Source organism: Paramisgurnus dabryanus, chromosome 4 (genome assembly GCF_030506205.2).
Source record: "Paramisgurnus dabryanus chromosome 4, PD_genome_1.1, whole genome shotgun sequence".
Classification (NCBI taxonomy): domain Eukaryota; kingdom Metazoa; phylum Chordata; class Actinopteri; order Cypriniformes; family Cobitidae; genus Paramisgurnus; species Paramisgurnus dabryanus.
The window spans coordinates 13014727-13029283 of NC_133340.1; the positions used below are offsets into that span (position 1 = coordinate 13014727).

At 43.3% G+C, this 14557-nt stretch overlaps 1 protein-coding gene across 2 annotated transcripts in view; it reads left to right on the forward strand.

Moving 5' to 3' along the window:
* The window catches only part of galntl6 (polypeptide N-acetylgalactosaminyltransferase like 6), a 265789-nt gene that overhangs the window by 78754 nt on the left and 172478 nt on the right, over positions 1-14557 (forward strand). For both annotated transcript variants that reach the window (XM_065265203.2, XM_073814250.1), the window contains exon 3: positions 13710-13818. In XM_065265203.2, the coding sequence (XP_065121275.1) occupies positions 13710-13818 (109 nt within the window). The remainder of the gene's footprint in view (positions 1-13709; positions 13819-14557) is intronic.

Below are 14557 nucleotides of genomic sequence, written 5' to 3' on the forward strand. Positions count from 1 at the left end.
TAAGCCGGTCGATTTGAGCCCTAATTTATGGGTCTACGACAAAGCGTGCGGGACGAGTTACGCGCCGAAAAAGTGTCCAGAAAAAGAATAATAATAATAACTAGATAGGTACATTTCCTGAAGAAAATGTGAGTGGTGCTTGCCGTGGCAAATTTCGGGGGACAATATATGATTATACTCCAAGCCAAAAGTAAAACAGTTCAACCCACATGTCTCTACGATATTCTGATGCGAAGATATAAGGCTTTGTTTATTCGGTTGCTAGGGTACTGTATTTGGTTGCTAGGGAGAAAATTGGCATCCACTAGTGATTACACTCCAAGTCACGAGTCAAACGGTCAAACCCCCGTGTCTCTACGATGTTCTGATGCGGAGATATAAGGCTTTGTTTACTCTGTTGCTAGGGTACTGTATTTGGTTGCTAGGGAAAAAATTGGCATCCACTAGTGATAACACTCCGAGATACGAGTCAAACTGTCCAACCCCGGTGTCTCTGCGATGTTCTGATGTGGAGATAAAAGGCTTTGTTTACTCTGTTGCTAGGGTAATGTATTTGGTTGCTAGGGAGAAAATTGGCATCCACTAGTGATTACACTCCGAGTCACGATTCAAACGGTCCAAACCCAGTGTCTCTACGATGTTCTGATGCGGAGATATAAGGGTTTGTTTACTCTGTTGCTAGGGTACTGTATTTGGTTGCTAGGGAAAAAATGGCATCCACTAGTGATTACCCTCCGAGTCATGAGTCAAACGGTCCAACCCCCGTGTCTCTACGATGTTCTGATGCGGAGATATAAGGCTTTGTTTACTCTGTTGCTAGGGTACTGTATTTGGTTGCTAAGGAAAAAATGGCATCCACTAGTGATTACCCTCCGAGTCACGAGTCAAACGATCCAACCCCCGTGTCTCTACGATGTTCTGATGCGGAGATATAAGGCTTTGTTTACTCTGTTGCTAGGGTACTGTATTTGGTTGCTAGGGAAAAAAATGGCATCCACTAGTGATTACCCTCCGAGTCACGAGTCAAACGGTCCAACCCCCGTGTCTCTACGATGTTCTGATGCGGAGATATAAGGCTTTGTTTACTCTGTTGCTAGGGTACTGTATTTGGTTGCTAGGGAAAAAAATTGCATCCACTAGTGATTACCCTCCGAGTCATGAGTCAAACGGTCCAACCCCTGTGTCTCTACGATGTTCTGATGCGGAGATATAAGGCTTTGTTTACTCTGTTGCTAGGGTACTGTATTTGGTTGCTAGGGAAAAAAATGGCATCCACTAGTGATTACCCTCCGAGTCACGAGTCAAACGGTCCAAACCCCATGTCTCTACGATGTTCTGATGCGGAGATATAAGGCTTTGTTTACTCTGTTGCTAGGGTAATGTATTTGGTTGCTAGGGAGAAAATTGGCATCCACTAGTGATTACACTCCGAGTCACGAGTCAAACGGTCCAAACCCCGTGTCTCTACGATGTTCTGATGCGGAGATATAAGGGTTTGTTTACTCTGTTGCTAGGGTACTGTATTTGGTTGCTAGGGAAAAAAATGGCATCCACTAGTGATTACCCTCCGAGTCATGAGTCAAACGGTCCAACCCCCATGTCTCTACGATGTTCTGATGTGGAGATATAAGGCTTTGTTTACTCTGTTGCTAGGGTACTGTATTTGGTTTCTAGGGGCGTGGCTTGGGAGTGGCCAATGATGTGCCCAGTGATTACACTCCGAGTCACAAGTAAAACGGTCCAACCCCCGTGTCTCTACGATGTTCTGATGCGGAGATATAAGGCTTTGTTTACTCTGTTGCTAGGGTACTGTATTTGGTTGCTAGGGGCGTGGCTTGGGAGTGGCCAATGATGTGCCCAGTGATTACACTCCGAGTCACAAGTAAAACGGTCCAACCCCCGTGTCGCTACGATGTTCTGATGCGGAGATATAAGGCTTTGTTTACTCTGTTGCTAGGGTACTGTATTTGGTTGCTAGGGAAAAAAATGGCATCCACTAGTGATTACCCTCCGAGTCACGAGTCAAACGGTCCAAACCCCATGTCTCTACGATGTTCTGATGTGGAGATATAAGGCTTTGTTTACTCTGTTGCTAGGGTACTGTATTTGGTTGCTAGGGGCGTGGCTGGGGAGTGGCCAATGATGTGCCCAGTGATTACACTCCGAGTCACAAGTAAAACGGTCCAAACCCCGTGTCTCTACGATGTTCTGATGCGGAGATATAAGGCTTTGTTTATTCGGTTGCTAGGGTGCTCAAATTTGGTTGCTAGGGGCGTGGCTTGGGAGTGGCCAATGATGTGCCCAATTGTTACACCCCTAGGCACAAGTAAAACGGTCCAACCCCCGTGTCTCTACGTTGTTCTGATGCCGAGATATAACTGTTTGTATTTTATGTTGCTAGGGTGCTCAAAAGTGGTTGCTAGGGGCGTGGCTTAGTAAGTCTGTAAGGATCCTGAGAGACTGATTGGATGCCTGAGTAAAATGAGCCCACCCCCATGTCTCTATGACACTGTGGTGCAAAGATATCCATCCGGGCATTTTATAATGGCAGTCTATGGTATAGGTTGCTAGGGTGCCCAAAATGGTTGCTATGGTAACCTTACACCCCATTGTGGGGGACGTCCTGACAGAGTCTAGCACCCTCTTCAAATTTAGTAACCCACATGTTTCTATGAAATCCTGGCTCGGACCTATGACCCGTCAAATTTTTTGCAATGGTAAGTCTATGGGATTTTGCCCCATTGACTTTTCATTGGGGCACTTTTGGGCACCTCTTACACCCCAGGGGTACAACTTACACCCCATTGTGATCCATGTTCTTACAGAGCCTACCACCCTCTTCAAATGTTGTAACCCACATGTTTCTACAAAATCCTCGAGCGGAGCTATGACTCGTCAAAGTTGGGCGCAATGTTAAGTCAATGGGATTTTTCGGGTGGTTTTTCGCCCCCCTTTCGGAAATCCTGCACCCGATCGCTTATAAAAGTCATAGCACACCTCTCCTCAATAAGCCGGTCGATTTGAGCCCTCTTTCATGGGTCTACGACAAACCGTGCGGGATGAGTTAGGTGCCGAAAAAACGTGCAGATGTAAGAATAAAATATAACTAGATAGGTACATTTCCTGAAGAAAATGTGAGTGGTGCTTGCCGTGGCAAATTTCGGGGGATAATTTATGATTATACTCCAAGCCAAAAGTAAAACGGTCCAACCCCTGTGTCTCTACGATGTTCTGATGCAGAGATATAAGGCTTTGTTTACTCTGTTGCTAGGGTACTGTATTTGGTTGCTAGGGAAAAAATTGGCATCCACTAGTGATTACACTCCGAGTCACTAGTCAAACTGTCCAAACCCCATGTCTCTACGATGTTCTGATGCGGAGATATAAGGCTTTGTTTACTCTGTTGCTAGGGTACTGTATTTGGTTGCTAGGGAAAAAAATGGCATCCACTAGTGATTACCCTCCGAGTCATGAGTCAAACGGTCCAACCCCCGTGTCTCTACGATGTTCTGATGCGGAGATATAAGGCTTTGTTTACTCTGTTGCTAGGGTACTGTATTTGGTTGCTAGGGAAAAAAATGGCATCCACTAGTGATTACCCTCCGAGTCATGAGTCAAACGGTCCAACCCCCGTGTCTCTACGATGTTCTGATGCGGAGATATAAGGCTTTGTTTACTCTGTTGCTAGGGTACTGTATTTGGTTGCTAGGGAAAAAAATGGGATCCACTAGTGATTACCCTCCGAGTCACGAGTCAAACGGTCCAAACCCCATGTCTCTACGATGTTCTGATGCGGAGATATAAGGCTTTGTTTACTCTGTTGCTAGGGTACTGTATTTCGTTGCTAGGGAAAAAAATGGCATCCACTAGTGATTACCCTCCGAGTCATGAGTCAAACGGTCCAACCCCCGTGTCTCTACGATGTTCTGATGCGGAGATATAAGGCTTTGTTTACTCTGTTGCTAGGGTACTGTATTTGGTTGCTAAGGGAAAAAATGACATCCACTAGTGATTACCCTCCGAGTCACGAGTCAAACGATCCAACCCCCGTGTCTCTACGATGTTCTGATGCGGAGATATAAGGCTTTGTTTACTCTGTTGCTAGGGTACTGTATTTGGTTGCTAGGGGAAAAAATGGCATCCACTAGTGATTACTCTCCGAGTCACGAGTCAAACGGTCCGAACCCCATGTCTCTACGATGTTCTGATGCGGAGATATAAGGCTTTGTTTACTCTGTTGCTAGGGTACTGTATTTGGTTGTTAGGGAAAAAATGGCATCCACTAGTGATTACCCTCCGAGTCATGAGTCAAACGGTCCAACCCCCGTGTCTCTACGATGTTCTGATGCGGAGATATAAGGCTTTGTTTACTCTGTTGCTAGGGTACTGTATTTGGTTGCTAAGGAAAAAAATGGCATCCACTAGTGATTACCCTCCGAGTCACGAGTCAAACGATCCAACCCCCGTGTCTCTACGATGTTCTGATGCGGAGATATAAGGCTTTGTTTACTCTGTTGCTAGGGTACTGTATTTGGTTGCTAGGGGAAAAAATGGCATCCACTAGTGATTACCCTCCGAGTCACGAGTCAAATGGTCCAAACCCCGTGTCTTTACGATGTTCTGATGCGGAGATATAAGGCTTTGTTTACTCTGTTGCTAGGGTACTGTATTTGGTTGCTAGGGAAAAAAATGGCATCCACTAGTGATTACCCTCCGAGTCACGAGTCAAACGGTCCAACCCCCGTGTCTCTACGATGTTCTGATGCGGAGATATAAGGCTTTGTTTACTCTGTTGCTAGGGTACTGTATTTGGTTGCTAGGGAAAAAAATGGCATCCACTAGTGATTACCCTCCGAGTCATGAGTCAAACGGTCCAACCCCCGTGTCTCTACGATGTTCTGATGCGGAGATATAAGGCTTTGTTTACTCTGTTGCTAGGGTACTGTATTTGGTTGCTAGGGAAAAAAATGGGATCCACTAGTGATTACCCTCCGAGTCACGAGTCAAACGGTCCAAACCCCATGTCTCTACGATGTTCTGATGCGGAGATATAAGGCTTTGTTTACTCTGTTGCTAGGGTACTGTATTTGGTTGCTAGGGAAAAAAATGGCATCCACTAGTGATTACCCTCCGAGTCATGAGTCAAACGGTCCAACCCCCATGTCTCTACGATGTTCTGATGCGGAGATATAAGGCTTTGTTTACTCTGTTGCTAGGGTACTGTATTTGGTTGCTAGGGGCGTGGCTTGGGAGTGGCCAATGATGAGCCCAGTGATTACACTCTGAGTCACGAGTCAAACGGTCCAAACCCCGTGTCTCTACGATGTTCTGATGCGGAGATATAAGGCTTTGTTTACTCTGTTGCTAGGGTACTGTATTTGGTTGCTAGGGGCGTGGCTTGGGAGTGGCCAATGATGTGCCCAGTGATTACACTCCGAGTCACAAGTAAAACGGTCCAACCCCCGTGTCTCTACGATGTTCTGATGTGGAGATATAAGGCTTTGTTTACTCTGTTGCTAGGGTACTGTATTTGGTTGCTAGGGGCGTGGCTTGGGAGTGGCCAATGATGTGCCCAGTGATTACACTCCGAGTCACAAGTAAAACGGTCCAAACCCCGTGTCTCTACGATGTTCTGATGCGGAGATATAAGGCTTTGTTTATTCGGTTGCTAGGGTGCTCAAATTTGGTTGCTAGGGTCGTGGCTTGGGAGTGGCCAATGATGTGCCCAATTGTTACACCCCTAGTCACAAGTAAAACGGTCCAAACCCCGTGTCTCTACGATGTTCTGATGCGGAGATATAAGGCTTTGTTTATTCGGTTGCTAGGGTGCTCAAATTTGGTTGCTAGGGGCGTGGCTTGGGAGTGGCCAATGATGTGCCAATTGTTACACCCCTAGTCACAAGTAAAACGGTCCAACCCCCGTGTCTCTACGATGTTCTGATGCCGAGATATAACTGTTTGAATTTTATGTTGCTAGGGTGCTCAAAAGTGGTTGCTAGGGGCGTGGCTTAATACCTATGTAAGGATCCTGAGAGACTGATTGGATGTCTGAGTAAAATGAGCCCACCCCCATGTCTCTATGACACTGTGGCGCAAAGATATCCATCTGGGCATTTTATAATGGCAGTCTATGGGAGATGTTGCTAGGGTGCCCAAAATTGTTGCTAGGGGCGTGGCTTAATAGCTCTGGGATGATCCTAAGAGACTGATTGGATGCCCGAGTAAAATGAGCCCACCCACTTATCTCTACGACACTGTAAAGCAAAGATATCTCATCTGGAACTGTTTTATTCCCTTATATGGGCATGTTTCCTGCCCCATTATAAGTCAATGGGAATTTTCGGGTGTCGCTTACACCCCAGGGGTACAACTTACACCCCATTGTGATCCATGTTCTTACAGAGTCTACCACCCTCTTCAAATGTTGTAACCCACATGTTTCTACAAAATCCTTGAGCGGAGCTATGACCCATCAAAGTTGGGCGTAATGTTAAGTCAATGGGATTTTTTGGGTGGTTTTTCGCCCCCCTTTCGAAAACCTTGCACCCGATCGCTTATAAAAGTCATAGCAGACGTGTCCTCAATTAGCCGGTCGTTTTGAGCACTGTTTCATTGGTCTACGACAAACCGTGCGGGACGAGTTACGCGCCGAAAAAGTGTCCAGATATAAGAATAATAAATAAATAAATAATAAGTATGAGCAATAATAATAGTGATGCCTTGCATAAATGCAAGCACCACTAATAACTAGATAGGTACATTTCCTGAAGAAAATGTGAGTGGTGCTTGCCGTGGCAAAATTCTCGGGACAATATATGATTATACTCCAACCCAAAAGTAAAACGGTCCAACCCCCGTGTCTCTACGATGTTCTGATGCGGAGATATAAGGCTTTGTTTACTCTGTTGCTAGGGTACTGTATTTGGTTTCTAGGGAAAAAAATGAAATCCCATAATGATTACACCCCGAGTCACGAGTCAAACGGTCCAACCCCCGTGTCTGTACGATGTTCTGATGCGGAGATATAAGGCTTTGTTTACTCTGTTGCTAGGGTACTGTATTTGGTTGCTAGGGAAAAAATTGGGATCCCATAATGATTACACTCCGAGTCACGAGTCAAACGGTCCAACCCCCGTGTCTCTACGATGTTCTGATGCGGAGATATAAGGCTTTGTTTACTCTGTTGCTAGGGTACTGTTTTTGGTTGCTAGGGAAAAAAATGGCATCCCATAATGATTACACTCCGAGTCACGAGTCAAACGGACCAACCCCCGTGTCTCTACGATGTTCTGATCCGGAGATATAAGGCTTTGTTTACTCTGTTGCTAGGGTACTGTATTTGGTTGCTATGGAAAAAATTGGCATCCCATAATGATTACACTCTGCATCGCGAGTCAAACGGTCCAACCCCCGTGTCCCTACGATGTTCTGATGAGGAGATATAAGGCTTTGTTTACTCTGTTGCTAGGGTACTCTATTTGGTTGCTAGGGAAAAAATTGGCATCCCATAATGATTACACTCCGAGTTACGAGTCAAACGGTCCAACCCCTGTGTCTCTACGATGTTCTGATGCGGAGATATAAGGCTTTGTTTACTCTGTTGCTAGGGTACTGTATTTGGTTGCTAGGGAAAAAATTGGCATCCCATAATGATTACACGCCGAGTCACTAGTCAAACGGTCCAACCCCCGTGTCTCTATGATGTTCTGGTGCGGAGATATAACACTCTGTTGCTAGGGTACTGTATTTGGTTGCTAGGGAAAAAATTGGCATCCCATAGTGATTACACTCAGAGTCACGAGTCAAACGGTCCAACCCCCGTGTCTCTACGATGTTCTGATACGGAGATATAAGGCTTTGTTTACTCTGTTGCTAGGGTACTGTATTTGGTTGCTAGGGAAAAAATTGGGATCCCATAATGATTACACTCTGAGTCACGAGTCAAACGGTCCAACCCCCGTGTCTCTACGATGTTCTGATGCGGAGATATAAGGCTTTGTTTACTCTGTTGCTAGGGTACTGTATTTGGTTGCTAGGGAAAAAATTGAAATCCCATAATGATTACACCCCGAGTCACGAGTCAAACGGTCCAACCCCCGTGTCTGTACGATGTTCTGATGCGGAGATATAAGGCTTTGTTTACTCTGTTGCTAGGGTACTGTATTTGGTTGCTAGGGAAAAAATTGGGATCCCATAATGATTACACTCCGAGTCACGAGTCAAACGGTCCAACCCCCGTGTCTCTACGATGTTCTGATGCGGAGATATAAGGCTTTGTTTACTCTGTTGCTAGGGTACTGTTTTTGGTTGCTAGGGAAAAAAATGGCATCCCATAATGATTACACTCCGAGTCACGAGTCAAACGGACCAACCCCCGTGTCTCTACGATGTTCTGATCCGGAGATATAAGGCTTTGTTTACTCTGTTGCTAGGGTACTGTATTTGGTTGCTATGGAAAAAATTGGCATCCCATAATGATTACACTCTGAGTCACGAGTCAAACGGTCCAACCCCCGTGTCCCTACAATGTTCTGATGAGGAGATATAAGGCTTTGTTTACTCTGTTGCTAGGGTACTCTATTTGGTTGCTAGGGAAAAAATTGGCATCCCATAATGATTACACTCCGAGTCACGAGTCAAACGGTCCAACCCCTGTGTCTCTACGATGTTCTGATGCGGAGATATAAGGCTTTGTTTACTCTGTTGCTAGGGTACTGTATTTGGTTGCTAGGGAAAAAATTGGCATCCCATAATGATTACACGCCGAGTCACTAGTCAAACGGTCCAACCCCCGTGTCTCTACGATGTTCTGGTGCGGAGATATAACACTCTGTTGCTAGGGTACTGTATTTGGTTGCTAGGGAAAAAATTGGCATCCCATAATGATTACACTCTGAGTCACGAGTCAAACGGTCCAACCCCCGTGTCTCTACGATGTTCTGATGCGGAGATATAAGGCTTTGTTTACTCTGTTGCTAGGGTACTGTATTTGGTTGCTAGGGAAAAAAATGGCATCCCATAATGATTACACTCTGAGTCACGAGTCAAACGGTCCAGCCCCCGTGTCTCTACGATGTTCTGATGCGGAGATATAAGGCTTTGTTTACTCTGTTGCTAGGGTAATGTATTTGGTTGCTAGGGAGAAAATTGGCATCCACTAGTGATTACACTCCGAGTCACGAGTCAAACGGTCCAACCCCCGTGTCTCTACGATGTTCTGATGCTGAGATATAACTGTTTGAATTTTATGTTGCTAGGGTGCTCAAAAGTGGTTGCTAGGGGCGTGGCTTAATACCTATGTAAGGATCCTGAGAGACTGATTGGATGCCTGAGTAAAATGAGCCCACCCCTATGTCTCTTTGACACTGTGGTGCAAAGATATCCATCTGGGCATTTTATAATGGCAGTCTATGGGAGATGTTGCTAGGGTGCCCAAAATTGTTGCTAGGGGCGTGGCTTAATAGCTCTGGGATGATCCTGAGAGACTGATTGGATGCCCGAGTAAAATGAGCCCACCCACTTATCTCTACTACACTGTAAACCAAAGATATCCCATCTGGAACTGTTTTGTTCCCTTATATGGGCATGTTTCCTGCCCCATTATAAGTCAATGGGAATTTTCGGGTGCCTCTTATACCCCAGGGGTACAACTTACACCCCAATGTGATTTATGTTCTTACAGAGCCTACCACCCTCTTCAAATTTAGTAACCCACATGTTTCTAAGGAATCCTCACTCGTACCTATGACCCGTCAAAATTTTTGCAATGTTAAGTCTATGGGATTTTGCCCCATTGACTTTTCATTAGGCATTTTTGGGCACCTCTTACACCCCAGGGGTACAACTTACACCCCATTATGATGTATGTTCTTAGAGAGCCTACCACCCTCTTCAAATGTTGTAACCCACATGTTTCTATAAAATACTCGAGCGGAGCTATGACTCGTCAAAGTTGGGCGCAATGTTAAGTCAATGGGATTTTTCGGGTGGTTTTTCGCCCCCCTTTCAGAAATCCTGCACCCGATCGCTTATAAAAGTCATAGCACACCTCTCCTCAATAATCCGGTCGATTTGAGCCCTCTTTCATGGGACTACGTTAAACCGTGCGGGACGAGTTATGCGCCGAAAAAGTGTCCAGAAAAAGAAGAATAATAATAATAAGTATGGGGAATAATAATAGTGATGCCTTGCATAAATGCAAGCACCACTAATAATAATAATAAGTATGCAAGATAGTAATAGTGATGCTTTGCATAAATGCAAGCACCACTAACTAGATATTAAAGTTTGAGGACAAACTTTATGTTGGCTTGAAAAAGCGTAGCCTGAACATTTAAAATGGTTTGACAGAAGTTTGTTTTAGTAGGCTATCTGGCTGTTAGCATGATTAGCATGAAGTTAGCATGATTAGCATGAAGCTAGCATGATCAGTATGAAGCTAGCATGAAGCTAACATGATTAGCATGAAGCTAACATGAAGCTAACATGATTAGCATGAAGCTAGCATGATGCTAGCATGATTCGCATGAAGCTAGAATGAAGCTAACATTTATTCCGTTGCTAGGGTACTAAGTTTGGTTGCTAAGGAGAAAATTGGCATCCCATAATGATCAACCTTCAAGCCACAAGTAAAACGGTCCAACCCCCGTGTCTCTATGATGTTCTGAAGCGGAGATATAAGGCTTTGTTTATTCCGTTGCTAGGGTACTAAGTTTGGTTGCTAGGGAGAAAATTGGCATCCCATAATGATCAACCTTCAAGCCACAAGTAAAACGGTCCAACCCCCATGTCTCTATGATGTTCTGAAGCGGAGATATAAGGCTTTGTTTATTCCGTTGCTAGGGTACTAAGTTTGGTTGCTAGGGAGAAAATTGGCATCCCATAATGATCAACCTTCAAGCCATAAGTAAAACGGTCCAACCCCCGTGTCTCTATGATGTTCTGAAGCGGAGATATAAGGCTTTGTTTATTCCATTGCTAGGGTACTAAGTTTGGTTGCTAGGGAGAAAATTGGCATCCCATAATGATCAACCTTCAAGCCACAAGTAAAACGGTCCAACCCCCATGTCTCTATGATGTTCTGAAGCGGAGATATAAGGCTTTGTTTATTCCGTTGCTAGGGTACTAAGTTTGGTTGCTAGGGAGAAAAATGGCATCCCATAATGATCAACCTTCAAGCCACAAGTAAAACGGTCCAACCCCCGTGTCTCTACGACACTCTAAAGTGAAGATATTCCATCTGGGACGCTTTTATTCCTTTATATGGGCATGTTTCCTGCCCCATTATAAGTCAATGGGAAATTTTGGGGGCCTCTTACACCCCAGGGGTACAGCTTACACCCCATTGTGATGTATGTTCTTACACAGCCTGTCAGCCTCCTTAAATGTGGTAAGCCACAAGTTTCTACAAGTTTCTCACTCACAGCTATGACCCGTCAAAATTTGTCTCAATGTTAAGTCAATGGAAATTTTGGGGTGTTCGAGCCCCCCGTTTAGGAATTCGGAAGGTCCCATCAGTTAGAAAAGATATAGCACACTCCGTCAGACCAGTCTGAAGGTCCGTGGAAAATTTGGTGCATGTAGCTTGAAAGCTCTAGGACGAGTTAGTGTTCGTAATTTTGGTCTCAGAAAAAGAATAATAATAATAAGTTTAAAAGCAATAACAATATGTTGGCTTTTTCAAGCCAACATAATAATATCCCTGAGCAATAATAATAGTGATGCTTTGCATAAATGCAAGCACCACTAATAATAATAATAAAAAGCCCAGTAAGAACAGTACAGCGCATTTTCAATGCACTGTAATAAGAATTTGGTATAAGTTTATTGTTTTGCTGTATTAAAGAGATAGTTCACCCAATAAAGAAAATTCTGTTATCATTTACTCACTCTCATGTTGTTACAAACCTGTATGAATTTATTTGGTCTGATGAACATGAAAGAACAAATTTTGAAAAAAAATTGTAATCAAACCAGAGGCCCCATAGGACAAATTTATACTATGGAAGTAAATGGTGCTTCTGACATTTCTTAAAATATCGTCCTTTGTGTTCTTTATAACAAAGCTTTTATACAGGTTTGTAACAACTCAAGAGTGAGTAAGTAATGAAATAATTTTATTTTTTTGGGTGAACTATCCCTTTAATGCAATGGTTTTCCGTTCATCTTGCAGCCTAGGATGATATCAGTTTATACATTAATTTAATGTTAAACTATGAAAATGTTGCTTTGTGGCACTGCAGAGCATCGCAAAGAGGCGCCGAATGACACAGTTGTTAATATTGTTGCAGGCCTTCACAAATAAATCAATGTATGTATGGGAAACACAGCATGAACCATGCTGGTCAGAAGCATATGGTGTGTCTTAGCATGCACTGCTTGTGTGCTAATGTCTAACCAGCTTGCATAGCCAACCATGGTCAGCCAGCGTCACCAGAAAGATAGTCTGGTTGACCAGCATTTTTTTGGTGGATGAAAGCATGACTTTGCTAGTCTTACAGTAAGACCTGCATCATACAGTACACTAACATCAACCTTCATAAACCAGCTTGGACCAAAATATGGATAGTCACATTTTTCAATAAACTTCAATTGACTGGTAAGAAAATATACCAAAGAAGAAAGCAACAAAGTCTTGCTTTATTTTTTTTATTTCTCTGTGGATGATTGAAATCCGAAAGCAGTGGATCCAAAAATCCAATAATCACAGTAAAAATCAATAATATAATAATCTCTGTGTTATTTGCTGGAATAGCCTGTGTTTCTAATTTACTTCTACTTATTTATTTGAAGCATCTCAGCGTTAATGGATACTCAGTAACAAAGCCTTAACAAGCATTCTCTTTTTTCGGCATGTACTATACTGTATATCTGTAGTCTGGAGTCCTGTCAGCCCATCTGAGAGTTTTACCCTTCCCGTACCTGTGCTCCCACTGCATTAGCACCCTTCACCTCAAAAAAGAGGCGTTTTGTAGGGGTCTATCTGTGAGAATGGGTAAATTGTAGATCAAATGCGGCCTCTTAGACCCTCTAGAGCTCCACTTTTACATCTTCCAACTGCCTATTGCGCAAATAGGAGTGGCGTCAAAACAACACGGGGCATTTTTGTCGCACTTAAACACTCTCTGTCCAGCACACCTCTTACTGCTCTGCCTGATATTTTGAAATGTTTTTCGGTAGCCATATTTGAAGTATTGGACGAACAAAAATGTGGCATGTTGTGCTGGCGCGAAGAAATTGATAGCTGGCACCATGCCGCAGCTCGACTGAAGAGATCTTAAGATGTGAGATTACCAAAGGGAACATAGCCGGCACTCGGCACAACAGAAAAGACTCAGAAACCCACTAGTACTTGTGTAGCTGATAAGATCTTGGTTGAAAATATTTTGTATACATCAGATTGGAGATTTTTCTGGGCATTATGATAAAGTTGCCTGCTGGGATTTTAGATAAATAAATGTGTGTTTAAGTCTAAATTTAGGCATGAGAAAGTTACCTCAGGGGGAATTTTTTTAAATGTGTCCACTCTAAATTTAAATAAACTCATATCAATTTTTGTTGTTTTTAATAAGCTTGTTTTTTTATTTTATCAAACCAAATTTAACTTTCTAGAATCATTATGGTATTCTGTGTAAAAGTTTTTTTTTTTAAGTTCATCTTAAATGTTTTTTATCTATATCTTGCTTGAAAAGGTTTCTCTGTCTCCACAGGGATTCCAACTGGGCTTAAATGATGGTCACATTTATACCTGGACAGACGGTTTGAGAAGAAGAGACTGGCATGATAATGACAGCACCAGGAGAGATGAGCTACGCGTTGGTACGTGCACTAAATCTATTGTCATGACATGGAACATTTGTTAGATAAATACATAGGTTGACTCTTTCTTATTACTGATTGTTGTTCCTCTGAAGGCATATGGAAATGTCATATTATCACGGTGTAAAGAAAAACATCCAGGCTAAAGAGGGATGATTTGATGATGATGATGTGGCTTTCTTTATGGCTTTCATTTGGCAAAGGACATTCTTTTAGAATCCCTGCCAAGCTGTCTTTGTAAATCAAGCAGCTGCCCCTGTGGCTAAAAAGACTTTATTGATCCAGCTGAATTTACGGTTGGTTAATAATGTAAGGGTGTCTTTTTGCAGTGTTAAATTTTACCTGCATTAGGTCCTCAGCAGTTAAGGTGATAAATGCCTGTCCAGGTGCTCACTGAGGTGTTTATTTTATTTTTCCCCAATCACTTCGGTCTGGTTTTCAAGGATCTTCAAGGTTATTGGGTTTTTGGCCAAATTTTTGTACTCAAAATGGATTAATTTTATTTTAGTCTAAATTAAAGGCAGATGATCTCTGAAAGCCAATGTTGACATTTCCCCCCAAGCATTTTTTTTTTAAGTTGCTAGCCAGTGCCAGCATGCCATTAATGTCTTACGAATAATGCACGACTACATAATTCTGCACGTTCTAAATGGGGGCGGGTCTTGAGACGAGATGATTGACAGTAGATGATAACGTTCTTTGATTGACAGCTGCACAGGATGAGCTTACGTTTGCTTGC